This window comes from Aethalodelphis obliquidens, unplaced genomic scaffold (genome assembly GCF_003676395.1).
Source record: "Aethalodelphis obliquidens isolate GAN/ISIS:26980383/991018 unplaced genomic scaffold, ASM367639v1 scaffold10, whole genome shotgun sequence".
Lineage (NCBI taxonomy): Eukaryota > Metazoa > Chordata > Mammalia > Artiodactyla > Delphinidae > Aethalodelphis > Aethalodelphis obliquidens.
The window spans coordinates 11,180,288-11,195,494 of record NW_020837954.1 but is presented as its reverse complement, the minus strand read 5'-3'; the positions used below and the strand labels follow the sequence as shown (position 1 = coordinate 11,195,494).

The 15,207-nt window shown below is 39.8% G+C and overlaps 1 protein-coding gene across 4 annotated transcripts in view; it reads left to right on the top strand.

Moving 5' to 3' along the window:
* The first annotated feature begins 2,613 nt into the window (after positions 1–2,613).
* SNX6 (sorting nexin 6) overlaps positions 2,614–15,207 on the top strand; it is a 55,076-nt gene continuing 42,482 nt past the window's right edge. For 2 of the 4 annotated variants that reach the window (XM_027111045.1, XM_027111043.1), the window contains exons 1-3: positions 2,734–2,927; positions 12,735–12,839; positions 13,683–13,793. In XM_027111045.1, coding sequence (XP_026966846.1) covers positions 2,814–2,927; positions 12,735–12,839; positions 13,683–13,793 — 330 coding nt within the window. In that variant the 5' untranslated portion in view covers positions 2,734–2,813. The other 2 variants (XM_027111044.1, XM_027111046.1) reach the window with 2 other exon arrangements.

Sequence of the window (15,207 nt, the reverse complement as noted above, 5' to 3'; positions counted from 1 at the left end):
TCTTCTTTAAAATCTTCCAATGCATGTCTTTCGAAGTACACTATTGGGAAACTACTCACTATTACAACATTTTACTTTCCTATAGCTAAATCTATGAAGTAATCAAACTGTGATTCAACATAATTTGCTCATGAAATTTATATAAAGTAGGTAATTTCATAGAAATCTATCAAACAAGATGAAAAATTGATTATTTGGTTAAAAGTATTAGAGAAGTGGTTTAGCTTTAATATCTTCTTGATTTATTTCACAAGTAGTAGAAAAATCAGTTATGTGAGCTTATCTTAATTTCTTTTCTTTTCATATTCCTTAACTTCTATAACTGGCTTTTTGATAGTTGTTAGTATCAATTACTGATCACTCCTTCTTATCATTCACACAATATATTTCGAGACCTTTGCTGAGGAAGGAAGGCTCAGATATTAATGAGCAACTTTATTATTTCAAGTTTGGGTTCTCTGCTCCTGTGAGTTTTCAGCTATTGATTTTAGCTACAGTAATTACTATATGTCTTTGTTTTTCAGAACTAGTGATCTTAAAGTTTTGGCATTTGAGAATTTTAATGTTTCTGTACAATGTTCCTGGACTTGGCTTAAATATTGAAATTTAAAACACTTGGTTAATGATCAGAAACATTTGACATTGTCCTATGTGGCACTCCTTGATCTTTGTGCACAAGGACACACCTGACCCTTGTACCGGTTGTGTACAAATCCCACTCATTAACTGTAGCTCCGCTCTTCTGTCTCCATCTAGGAAGTGTAACCTTATAGGCATTATCTTCAAACCAAAAACAAATTATTGGGAAATATTGGCACCTTTTATCAGCAACAAGTTACTGGAACATTCCTCCTGACACTTCATGACACTACACGGACACCACATGATGCCTCATGACTCCCAGTGAAAAACATTACTCTAGTAGTTACTACAATGCACTGGGAAATAAGAAAAAAATGACCAAAAAAAAGTCGTCCCCCTCATGTCGGAGAATAACCCTTGTTGGTGCAATAACTTCTCTCTATGCCTAAGGTCTCCTTACACACAAAATGAAAGTTACAAGTTCTCATGAAAATGTCTGGAAGTTTAACATTATTATTTTGTGGGAATTCCCTGGCATCCCAATGGTTAGGACCCCACGCTTTCACTGCAGAAGGTGCAGGTTCAATCCCTAGTTGGGGAACTAAGATCCTGCAAGCTGCGCAGCATGGCCAAAACCCCCCAAAAAACAACAGCAAAAAACCCATTACTGTTTTGAGAGCTTCAATTCAATAAGATAGGATGGGAGGGCCTGGCAAAATAGGGAATCAACTGTGGAGGGCCTGGAATCACAGGCCGCGGAGTTGGACCTTCATGTAAGGGAGACTTGGGAAGATTACTGAACAGGGTAGTAGCATAATCATCAATACCTGTGTCTTAGGAGAAAAACTGGCAGCAGTGTATAGAATGGTGAGAGAGAGATGGAACTAAGAAAAGTTATGAGAGTATTGCAGAGGGCCAGACCAGGGTGGGGGGGGAGATAAATTAAGAGTTTGGGATTAACATATATGCAATACTATATATAAAATAGATAAACAAGGACCTACTGTATAGCACAGGGAACTACATTCAGTATCTTGTAGTAACCTATAATGGAAAAGAATCTGAAAAAGAATATATATATGTATATACATGTATATATATATAAAACTTAATCACTTTGCTGTACACCTGAAACTAATACAACTTTGTAAATTAACTCTACTTCAGTTTTTTTTAATGGTTTTTAAAAAACGGGCCAGACAAGAGATGCTGAGGGTAATTGCTGTGGAAGGGGGTTGGGAGGAGGAATGAGACCAGTTTAAGAGGTAATGGCACATGATAAATTACAGATGTAATAGGATTTGGTTACTAAATGGTGTAAGGAGTGAGGGAGAGGAAGGAAGGACTTGAATGGGACTTAGGTTTCTGGCCTGAACATCTGGAGATACTGATGCCATTAACTGAATGGGAGTACAGGATTGCTTGTTTGTGCGTGTGTGTAATAGAAAAAGTGGGGCAGGGGGTAAGGAATGACTTTTGTCTTGTCTCAAGTGCCTGTGGACACCCGTGTGGTGCTCTACAACTGGACAGTTAGAGTATGCCTGGGGACATTTCTTGGTATAAAGAAAAGGAATACTCTTGTAATGTGAACAGCTCATTTACATAGTGCTCAACTATTAGCGCCCCAAACCCTGAGATAGTTATTGCCTTGCTAGCAGTAAAAGCTTGATTACAGCCCCTGACTGATGACGGTGTAAAGGGCCTGGGTTCCCACAACTTCTACGGGCAAAATATTAATTGTGATTAATTATCGTGTGGCACTATACAAAGACTAGATGATTCACTGTGGCTTCTGGAGGGCGCTTGCTTGGTTTTTCGCCGCAGCCCTCAGAGAACGGGAACTGGACAGCTCCCCGGGTGGCCTTCGGCCCTTCTGGGATCAGAGCCGCCCAGCCGCGAGCAGTCTCCAGACACGTGAGCCTGGGCCTTCGGGCCCACTCGGCCAAGGGTGGTTCGACCTTGGGCGGAGGGCACTTCCTTCCTTCTTCCGCGCTCTCGGACCCCGGCCCTGTCGGGGCGGGCGGGGCGGGGCTGCTCCGAGGCCCCGCCGCCGGCCCCGCCCCGCTTGCCGGCCGCCGCCGACTCCCTCCGGCCCGCGGTGCGGTGCGCGCCTGCGCCAGCTCTCGCCTCGGAGCAGCCATGATGGTGGGTGTCCGCGGCGCCGAGCCCCGGGCGCGCGTTGGGGGCGGCGGGTGCGGGGCGGGTGCGGGGGCCGCGCCGGCCTGACACTAATGTCTCCCCTTGTGTCCCCCCATTCCATCCTTTCCCCGGCGCGGCGGGCCCCGCCGACCTCGCAGGAAGGCCTGGACGACGGCCCCGACTTCCTCTCGGAGGAGGACCGCGGAGTAAGTTCTGCCTCCTTCTGGCTAGCGGGACCCTCCCTCCCCCGCCTTGGTCCAGGGGTGTGGTACGGGAGAGGGGTGTCTCCGGTCGCGCGGCACCCCCTCCCCGCCGACCTCCTTTCGATTTCCTCGCCGCACCGCGCCCCGCCCTCCTGCAGCCCTTCCTCCCTTGGGGCCGTTCGGTTCTGATTTCCCGGGGACCCGCGGCCGCTCTCGGCCCCCGCCGCGGCTCCGACTCTTCTGTGGACCTCCTTCCCCGCCCGGTCCGGGTGCAGGTTGGGAAGTGGAGGTGGAGGCCGGAGCTGGACACCCGCCGCCACCACGTTGGGGACTATGAAAACCCATTGTCAGACCTTCCTGCCGGCACCTTCAATTTCCCCTTGGGGGGACCTCTCGAACCCGCCCTTGCCCACCCTTCTTTTCCTCTAAAACATTATAGTACGGGGTTGTTCTAAATTACCCTTTTGCACGGGATTTTACAGTCGCCGAATCTAAACTCTTCTCCAGTATCCTACCAGATTTTGTGAAGTGCTGGTAGTCCACAGTACCTTTACTTTTCCTAATGTCCAAAAAAATACATCTTTTGCAGAGATCCCTTGGTGGTGATTTGAGGCAGTGCATTTCAGTTCAGAAAGGGCCTTCAGGGCTATGATTCCTCCCTCCCACGCTCTACCCCCATTTACCTTGGCCGAAGGGTGGTAATCTGTATAGTGCCTTGTACAAGTGAGCACTTGAAAAACATTGATACATGATGATTGCAGCTCAGCAACGTTCCATGGTTCCTTCACATTTAGCAGTTTGCACTTTAGTTTTCCGTTTTGCTTTTACTTATTTATCTTAGACAATATGAGAGACACGTCTGTTAGTCGATTTTGGGCAGGTGATAAAATATTTTTATAGGATGTTATTCCTGGTTTTTTTAAATAAGAGATAAGGTAGTATTAACTGATGACCTTTATAAAGTTTTAAAATGGTAAGAAAGATGCAGAAGGTGCTGCATATTTTTATAAACGATGAATTAATAAATTTCTCAGTTTACAGAAAAGCATCATTTAGAATTACTAGTTAGCATGAAAGCATCATGTAGGATTTCTGGTTATTTCTTAAAATTTTAGGTTCTAATGAATTTTAAGACAAAGTGCATGTGTATGAATGTGTATATGTATCTTCTGGGGTAGGGGAATCATAGTAATAGTCATATCTGGGCACTGTGTTAGCACTGTATAAGCATTGTTTCCTTATATCCTCTTACCATCCTTGTGAAGCTTTTAGTATCCCCCATTTACAGATGAGAAATCTGAACCTCAGAGAAACTAAGTGAGTAGTCTGAAGTCACACAGCCAGTGAGTGAGAGAGGTGGACTTTAAACCATGCTGCTGACATCAAAGCCAGCGCACATATTTCTCAAAGTTGTCTTGAAACACTTGCATCAGAATCACCTGGGGTGTTTGAAAAACTAAAGTCAAAAGTTTCTGGGCCCACCCTCTAGTAAATCAATCTCTTGAGGTAGGGAGGACAGATAAGTACTTTGTTAACTAGCAAGATGATTCCATTGTACACTGAAGTCTGATTATGGCTGCACAAAGTTATCCTGCTATTGCCTCATTTCAGGAACAGAAATTTCAGGCCTGTTTAAATTTCCTTATATTGTGTTTGTCCTGATAGAAATAGAGTGCCATAAATAGATTAGAACTTTTAGGCATTGCACTTTTAGTTTAGATTGCTTGTTCAGCCTTTTAAGAAAGTCTTGATAGAGAAAAAGCATGCAGTACCTATTTGATACAAATTGTAGGGGGGACATCACAGATTCAAAAATAATAGTGCAAGCATTTCATTCAAAGCAGTAAGTAAGCAAAATTAAAGACAGCATTTTTAAATACATTTTTAAGCAGCCTTAAATTTTCATTATGATTTGGAACAGAAGAGAGTCTTACAGCCTTAAGAATATACTGTTTTGTAAGAAACTTAAAAAGCAGACTTTAAGAATACACAATATTGAAAATTATTGGCCACTTTTTGATCTCTTCGGTTACACCTCTGCATAGAAGGGTATTTTTTTCTTTCCCAAAGGAAGGACAGTAACATATTATTTAGTAAACAAATGAGCCCTTTGAACTGGACACATTTTGCTCTGATGTGCTTGTTAAATAGAGCAGTACATGCCAGCATGATGGCGTAATTCTCTTAGCATTTGATTTGAATTCTAAATAATATGTTTATTGTTTTCAGAATTACTTCAGGTGGAGGAAGTGCACCTCTCCTGGACTCCTAGCCTTGCTCCTCCCTCTTATTCCTTATCTTCATTAATGTCATCATTTGTAGTCCTTCATGCAAGAAGCTTCTGAATCATAACCTTCATCCCCATACCAGAACAGTCACTGAGGCCGGATAATTTCACCTCAGAAATGTTGTTAGCCCATCTTTCATTTATATGGCCACAGTTAAGTTCCCTCTATCTCTTGCCTGGACTGTAGCAGTATCTCATTGGTCTGTCTCCAGGCTCTCTACTTTCCAGTCCAGACTGCACATGACTGGTAGTTACCTAACTGAAATGATTAGATCATATGGCACCAATAGTCACAAGGACTTACGGGGACCCAGTTCTTTTTGCAGTAAGGTCCAAACTCCTTATGCTAGCATTGAACACCGTTCATAACGCTTTCTGGCTGACTTCATTTCTCAAGATGCCCCTGCCCCATACACACACACACACACACACACACACACACACACACACACGCAATAGGCATATTCTAGTCTACTTGTCATTGCCCAACCACCTCTGCACTTTAATGTCTGCTTTATGCATGCTTCTCAGTGTTGTGGAGTGGGTTTTTTTTTCCCTCACCTTTTTTTTCACATGAAATTTGACTTAACCTTTTAAGACTTGGCCCAGATGTTTGCATTTTCTTTTGTACCTACTCAGCATTTAGCTTGAACATATTCCACATTTATTGATAGTTATTTCTGATAAAAACGTGACATAGATTTCATTGGCAACGGATAAGATGAATGTTGGCAGAGGAAGAAGAGAAAGTTCCTGCCCTGGGGCCATGGCAGTGTAGTGAGGAGCTTACCGGTGAAGTGCTGTGGGAGTACGAAGGAGAGTGAAGACATAATGGTAACTACACAACTGATGAAGCGTTTGCTGCATACTAGGGACTTTCCACACATCAACTCAATTCTCAAATCCCTGTGAAGTAACTGCTACTATTATTCCTACTTTGGAAAGGAAAAGTGAGGTTCAGAGAGATTAAATAACTTGCCCTGGTTCATACAGCCGGTATGAGCTGTATTCAAACTCAGGGAGTCTAGCTATAGGTACTGGGCTGTTAACCACTGTGCTGTTGCCTACAGGAGCTAAGCCTTAAATGTTGATTGTGTAGGCTCCCAGGGATGGGGAAGGCTTGCCAGCAGAGAGGATAACATGTAGGTAGGTCATTAGGTTCCACCTGGAGCACTTTTTCTTACTGGAAGCAGGAGTAGATATGGGTAATACAGATAAAGTGCATAATGTGGGAAGTCCTGAGGGATCACCAGCTAGGAAGGACATATGCCCAGATGAAAATAGCATTGTAGATGACTCCGATGTGGAAGGTGGATTGCTTCTTCCTTGCAGAAAGCAGAGAAACCTGTTACCAGGCTTTTGCGGCAGTCCAGATGAGAAATGTTAAAGGTAGAACTAAGGCAGTGGAAGAAGGGATGAAGGAGGGGACATAGCAGAGAGATATTTAGAAGATAGAATGCACAGGGCATAGTGGCTGAATAAATACATGTGCTAGACAGAGGAGAAGGAGATGAGGAATATACGAGAGAATAGCAGAGTTAGAAGGTAGATAATAAGTTTGGTTTTCAGATATGTTGGATTTGAAGTGCCTGTGAAGTGTCTAATCCCTTCCCTGCCAAACTAGAAAGTAAGATCTGAAAGGGTGAAGATTGTGTCCTTTCATGGCTCTATCGCAAGCACATCTGACAGTGGTTGGCACGTTGAAGGCACTCAGTTGTTTAATAAGTAAATACATCCAGGTGGATATGTCTAGTTAGTAACTTGAAATTATGATTGGGAACTTAGAATAAGAGGTGTGAGTTGAAGGTATAAATTTCAGAGTTATTAGTCAAGAATGGCCGAGTTTGCCAACGCTAGATAGTACCCAGCGGGAAACAGCATTCACAGAACAAGGAGAAGAAATGGACTAACTGATGGGGCTGAGATGAGTGGGGAGAAAATGAAAAGAGTCCCCAGAAGTTGAGAGAGTTTTAAGGACATGGTCAGAATGATCATTGAGGCAAAATACCGAAGAGAGATCAAGAAGACTGCAAAGTATTGGATTTGGAAATTAGGTCCTCACTGTGTGGACGTGTTGTGAGACCAGGGCTAACTTGACTAGAAGAGCAGTGTACAAGCAGGTTCTAGAGCAAACAGGCAGATTACCTGCTCAGGTAGCCGGAGAGCTCTGCTCTCCATGGGACACCACTCCTTCTGAGAATGCAGAGGAGATGGTGAGTACAGATCTATTTATAGAAAGGCTTATTGATGGGTCTGAGGGAAAACAGCTGCTAATGTTTATTTCTTGGGGATGTGGGAGACAGGGTCACTTGTTGAGCATAGGGTGGAAATGCAATCGAGGGTTGAGACAGTAAAGCTTTGGAGTGGTTGCTCAGGGAATCAGAAGGGGAGCTGAGCAGATTGGCCCTGGACTGTTGAATGGTTTTAAGAGTCTAGTGCAGTTGGGAGAGCAATAATTTGTAGTGGACAAGCACAGACAGTTGTGACTTTAGCCACACTCAGCTCAAAAAAGCAAAGAAAGTTGATGATTGAATTGATCCTACATGTGGGAATTTGCAAGCCAAGTACGGCAAAAGAGCAATGGGAGTTGACAAGACCAGCAAGAAAGGCATTGGAGTGACATCATGCGACTCTAGTAATGTTTTGTTACTCCTAGTATGATGGATGAAAGGGAATCTAGTTTCCGGAAAGTATATGTATAATCAACCGTTGATTTGACTGCTGAGTATACAGAGTATCATAATGGAAATAATTTATTACAGGACTTCCAAAATCATAACTGGTTGTAAATCAACTACTTCAATAAAAATTTTTTTTAAATCATAACTGGACTAGGAGTAAAATAGATTTAAATTTTGGCCCGAGTTAGTGAACTTAACAGAATTTCTGTCTGCCTCATGGGGTTTTTCACTGATTATACTGTAATTCCCTAGAAATAGTTTCTTAGCCCTGTTACGGTTCGCGCCTTTCTTTCAGGGCTGCAGTGAGCCAGAAGAATAGGGCCTGGGAGGCCACTGTAAGGATTAGGCTTTTCTCTAAGTGGGAACCCCTTAGGTTTTGAGCAGAGGAGTGATTTCTAGTTTAGTGGGATGGTTCCAGTGGCCCTATAAGGAGTATAGATTGAAGAGGGAAAGAGGCAGAAGCAAGAGACCAGTTGGGAGGCTGTTGAAATAATCAGTTATTTTCCTTCTTCCTTCCTCCTCCATCCATCCATCCATCTCTGTACATGTACTTTTCTGGCAAAAGATTAACAGTTAAGTTTTTAGGAGTGTCATAAGGTTGATACTTTAACATGTAAACACATCAGTGTAGTAAACTAATAGTGAATGTCCTCTTTACTAAGTAATTATATGTGAAGAATTAATCTATCAGCAGTAGGGCAGTGTCTTTAGATTATTTTTCTAAGGATAGTGTGTTTTGCTTAATCATTTTCTCTGCCTGGGCTTTCTCTTGACCATGACACAGGTGTTTAACCTAGTCAGTCTTTGACAAAAGGAAGTATTGGCCCAGATAAGGATTAAACTGGTGAATATAGTCCAGTTAGAATTTCCTCAAACTGACCTCACTACTTGCAGAGTTAATTAAATGTTGATGAATCACAAGTTGTTTGCTTTGACTCTTCCCCTTAACCAAAACTGTCTAAAATTACTGACTTTTCTGTAAACAAAGAAAAAAATCCACCTGGAAAATCTGTGTACATTTTATGTAATTAACACTAAATTTACAGGAATTCCCTGCTGTCCAGTGGTTAGGAACTCCGTGATTCCACTGCAGGGGGCCTGGGTTCCACCCCGGTTGGGGAACTAAGATCCTGCAAGCTGTGCATCATGACCAAAAGAACAAAAACAAAAAAAACCACACACTAAATTTACATTATGATATTTTATTAAATCTAAGGCACAACTTATTGGAAGACATATTTTCCAGTGCTTTAATATGCTTTAATAAGGCATACAAGAGAGAATTTATCAAAAAGTTAGTAAGAAGTAGAGGAATAAAAGCAAAGGAGGGGGGCTTCCCTGGTGGCGCAGTGGTTGAGGGTCCGCCTGCCGATGCAGGGGACGCGGGTTCGTGCCCCGGTCCGGGAGGATCCCACATGCCGCGGAGCGGCTGGGCCTGTGAGCCATGGCCGCTGGGCCTGTGTGTCTGGAGCCTGTGCTCCTCAACGGGAGAGGCCACAACGGTGAGAGGCCTGTGTACCGCAAAAAAAAAAAAAAAAAAGCAAAGGAGGGAACTTCTGGGGCTGATGGAAATGTTCCATATCTTAATTATGGTGATGATTACAGGGGTGTAACCTACATATTTGTTTAAACTCTTCAAACTATATACTTAAAATCTGCAGTTCATTATATGTAAACTATACCTAAAAAATAAAGTACAAGACCAAAAGTGGTAAATGTATAATACAGTAATATTATTTATTGATAAGTTACACTTTTAAAAACCCAGGTGTTTTACTATCAGACAAAACAAAGCAAAAAAAGGGGAACAGTGTATTTGGTATAAAAGGATAACGAAGTGGAAGACAGAGAAATATTTTAATAATTTAAAATAATCTTTAATTGGAAGAAAAAATAACAGCCCTTCATATGTGGAAATCCTGAAAGGTGTGTTTCCAAATTGATGGCGCAACGGTTAAAAAAAAAGAAAATAAACCTGAAAATTAAAATATACGTAGAGATATGAAATCTGGCAGAAATATTTTATATAATCATTGAAAAGAAAATATTAGCAGTTGAGATGAAGTTTTGACAGAATGTAAAGACAAGGACAACCTGGAAAATCTAGGCCAGTGTTCCCAAGTACGGTTTTTAAGGCTCATTCTGAAGATTCTGTTTTGATACGTCTGGGATAGGGCGTGGGATTCTGTATTTTTTAACAAGCATCCAGGTTGAGTCTTATGAGTTGTGTCTGAAAAATCCTAGACTAGGCAGTGAAAACAAGAAATGGAGAATTGCTAAGGTTATTATTCCAAAAACCATATGATAAATTTATGAGTTTCCTGTGGCTGCTATAACGAATTACTGCAAACCTGACGGGTTAACACAACAGAATTTATTCTCTCACAGTTCTGCAGGCCCGAAGTCTGAAATCACTATCACTGAGCTGAGATCAAGGTGTTGGCAGGGCCATGCTCCCTGAGGCTCTAGCGAAGAATTAGTTACTTATCTCTTCCAGCTTTCTCGTGGCTGCCTGCAATCCTTGGCTTGTGGCTTTACCACTCTAATCTCTGCCTCCGTAGTTAAGTTGCCTTCTCTTCTTTTGTCTGTGTCAAATTTCCCTCTGCCTCCTTCTTATAAAGATACATGTAATTGTGTTTAGGACCCACCTGGATAATCCAGGATAATCTCCCCATCTTTTTTACCATATAAGGTAACATTCACAGGGATTTGGATATGGATGTCTTTTGGGGAGCTGTAATTCATCCCACCACAATAAACATCTTAAGAGTGGCCTGAATGTGAGTAAAGAGAAATAAGGAAACAGATTTCTTAAATTAGAATTAAGGTAAGGGGTTAGAGAACAGGTAGGAAGGACAGTTTGAAGACATAAGACTAAATAAAAGCAAGAAAACCAAAGAACAAAGTACTCTCTAATGTTTCCAATACTTCAGAAGCAATGAAGATAGTTGGAAAATGAAAAAGAATACTCCTTTGTAATTCAAAACAACCTTTAAGTTCATTTCTTTTATCAGACAGTGGGCTACATGTAGCATTGAGTACAATAGCAATTTTTAAAATATTTTAAAATATTTTTATGTAAGTTTATAGTATTAACTTTTAAAAATATGATTACTGATTGAAATTTATTTTAATATAAACTTATTAAAGTTATCAATAAAGTTTTCATTAAAGGCCATGCAATTTAAATAGTGATTAATTTCTTCTGTGACTCTTAAGTTAGATTGTATGTAATGGTATTTATTTTTTAAAAACATGTCTAGTCAATATAGAACCAAAAGAGCAAAAATGAAATAGTATGTTACTTTCATTACTAATAAACAACCCTATTTAATGGAAAACTTCACAAAATTCATGTTTTAATAAATCGCAAGATTCCTTAAAGGCTTTTTTTTTTCCTATTTATAAAAGTAATACATGCATATTGTGGAAAGTTGGGAGAATAAAAGAATATACAAAGAAGCAAATCCACTGCAACTCACATTTTGTTGTATTTCCTATAAGCCTTTTATGTATGCATTTTTTTAACATCTTTATTAGAGTATAATTGCTTTACAATGGTGTGTTAGTTTCTGCTGTATCACAAAGTGAATCAGCCATACGTATACATATATCCCCATATCCCCTCCCTCTCGCGTCTCCCTCCCACCCCTCTAGGTGGTCACAAAGCGTGAGCTGATCTCCCTGTGCTATGCGGCTGCTTCCCACTAGCTATCTATTTTACATTTGGTAGTGCATATAAGTCCATGCCACTCTCTCACTTTGTCCCAGCTTACCCTTCCCCCTCCCCGTGTCCTCAAGTCCAGCCTCTATGTCTGCGTCTTTATTCCTGTCCTGCCCCTAGGTTCTTCAGAACCATTTTTGCATTTTTTTAATATAATTGAGATCATAGAATAAACAATTTTGCTTCCAGCATTTTTTCCATTTACATTGTAATTGAAATTTGAAACACTAATGACTAGGTAAGATTCCAGAGTCAGTCCTGGCTTTTACAACTAGAGTATTTGAAGCAAGCTACTTAGTTACACTTTAAATATTTCATATCTTTGCAGCTGGCTGAGACTTTATCTTTTAGTGTGTTTGCTTCTTTTGTAAATCTCCAAATTACCCAAAGATGTTAGAATGTTTGTTTGTTTAAAGGGGAAGAAAAATGGATGAAATTTAAGAATTATAAGTAGAATTATGATTAGAATTATATGTGGAGAACTTTTCTCATAAATGGGTAAATAGAAATGGGTGTATAGAGTAAAAATTAATTTAGAAGAATTAAAGAGTACTGTAGAGTAAAATTTAATTCATATCACAGGAGTTAATTATTGAGTATTATATGTTATCATATTTTTTGCATTTTACATATACATAATACATATATGTAATATATTTAATTATTATTAATAGTTTTATTGTATATTCCTGAATTAAAATAAGCAATAGAGTTTAAATGATTGGCCAATATTCTTTTTATTATTTTTCTTGTTCTTAAAGGTAGATACCTTTTAGAACACTTGAACTTTTAAAGGACCATCTTCTTGGAAAATAGTTTACTTTTTGGGTGAAACTGTAATAATGTTTAGCACATTGACTCATACAAAGCAAAGTGTAGTTGCAATGGTGTAGAATGAAAATTGGTTAAGATAATAACATACCCAAAGCATCTCCCTCTAGATAGTAGATAGATAGATAGACAGATAGGTACAGATATAGATATATAGAGTAAATGAGCTTGAGTACTTTTTAGATTTCAGATTCTTTAGTTTCGTTTTTGCATTGTCTTATTGTCTGGGAGAAGAATTAAATTGTATAAAAGCCTACAGAATTTTCATTGAGTTATTCTTTTTCTAGCTTAAAGCAATAAATGTAGATCTTCAAAGTGATGCTGCTCTGCAGGTGGACATTTCTGATGCTCTTAGTGAGAGAGATAAAGTAAAATTCACTGTTCACACAAAGGTAAATGGGATTTTGTACTTCTGTTATTTTAGTTATTGTGCTAATGTTACATATGTAATAATATATTGACTAGAATTTTGGTTTTGAACATAATCAGTAATTCTATTTTTGTTTATAATTCACTGCTGTTGTTTTAACAAAACGTTTTAGGGAAGTGTACTTTTTAAAGATTAACATTTGAGAATTAATCATAGAACTTAGACATAGTACAAATTTAATTTTCTCTAGACTTTAATATCTTTTACCATTCTTGTTATTTTCAATTTTGGTACATTCCTTCAGTTAAATTACTGTTGTTGTTGTTGTTTGTTTTTTTTTGTGGTGCACGGGCTTCTCACTGTTGTGGCCTCTCCTGCTGTGGAGCACAGGCTCCGGACACGCAGGCTCAGTGGCCATGGCTCACGGGCCTAGCCACTCCGCGGCATGTGGGATCTTCCCGGACCGGGGCATGAACCCGTGTCCCCTGCATCGGCAGGCGGACTCTCAACCACTGCGCCACCAGGGAAGCCCTAAATTACTGTTTTAACAGACTATTTTCTTTTTAGATTTCAGTTCTCAGGCACATTTTCAGATTGTGATCTATTTTTCTTTGTTTGAATAGTTGAGTTTGTTATATTTATAGGATAACTTTGTAATGGTAGAAGTACAATATAATAAGAGGCTGTCAGCTTATTTTCTCAAAGATCCCAGGATAATTTTGTCTGGGTGTCTCAGGGTTTTCATAATAGAGTGTAAAAGCACTGAGAATCTTTCATAAAAGACTAATTTTAAAAAATAAGGTATAAAATGTTAAAAGTGTTTTTAGTGTAACTTTGATTTTTGAGAGAATCTCTTTCTTTGCAGAGTTCATTGCCAAATTTTAAACAAAACGAGTTTTCAGTTGTTCGACAACATGAGGAATTTATCTGGCTTCACGATTCCTTCGTTGAAAATGAAGACTATGCAGGTTACATTGTAAGTGTTGAGGTTCCATTTTAATCCCATTTTCTAGGAGCTTTTTAGATACTTTATTATGTGTTGAAATCTTCTTTTGCACTTCTAGTGAACTGAGGTCATTTTTTTAAATTGCCAGCTACAAAATGTAATTGACTACCACTTTTATCCTGAGTTGTCTTGTTTGGGAGTGTGGGGATATGGATACGTTATTCCCCCTCATTTAAACTTAAATTCCTACTGTTTATTAGAATAGAAATGGGCTTGTCCTAGGGAGTAGCTAAGGGGGTATTACAAACCATACTGGTCTTGAACCCTTAGGTAGACAGATACTTAGAGTTGGAGGGCTCCTTAAGAGATTATCGAATATAAATATGCACTGGGTGTTGTGCCTCAGCTGTTGACCACAGTCAGATTTCTGAAGTTTAGTTTCATTTGATTTCCTTGAAATCATCCTGACCTCGCCTGATTCCACCTTTATCCTTGTGGCCCCTGCTTCTCAATCATTTGCTTTTTTTTTTCTTTCTACAAATTGAGTTTGGTGGACAACTGGCAGTACTTTTTCTTTTTTTCTTTTTGGTTAATTAACAGTTTATATAAAGGATACAACTTAGGAACAGCCAAATGGAAGAAGAGATGCATAGGATGAGGTATTGGAGTGGGGGGTTGACAGATAACTTTCATGACCTTTCCAGGATGTTGTACCACTTTCCATTTTCCCAGCATGTCGATGTGTTTAGCAGCCGGGAACCTCCTCCTATTTCCGCCTTTTTTTCCCTCATCTTGTGTGATGACATTTTCTTACTACTTTTTTCTCCCATAGACTAAACACTCATCAAAGATCAAGACTATGTCTTATCTATCTTTATATGCCAGTTGTTCAGTATCATGCTTGGCACATAGTAGATGCTGTGTGCGGGCATCAATGAATGTGTGCTGATCTGTATTTGATGCTTCCTTTCCTATTGCTTTTCTTGGTGTAATCCTTTTCTTCAAGTCATTGTTATTTTAACTTTCCGCTACTTAACCTTTTCTTCCTCTTACTTGCTCTGTTTGCTTTCCATCGTTTCCCCTTAACAGTTCTTACTTGTAGGCTTTTCCTCCTACGATAAGGTTTTTCTTATATCCTTCCCTTGAATAATATGTCTCTTCTAGATCTTATATTTTTATTTAAGGTAGTGCTTACTTACCCACTTACTGTGGGTGAATAAGATGAGGTTAGTCATTAGTCTGTATCTTGTTCTCTTGTTTTTAAGTCAGTGCTTTCTGCCTCTGGTACACTCTAATCATACCATTTACATACTTTTGAAAAATAGTATACATATTTGCTACACATTTATTTAGTGTGTACTCAAAGCTTAATGCACATAGACATTTGAGGACTCTAGGTTGCCACATCTAGAATCTGCAGACTAAAGTTCTGGTACTGTTCTAA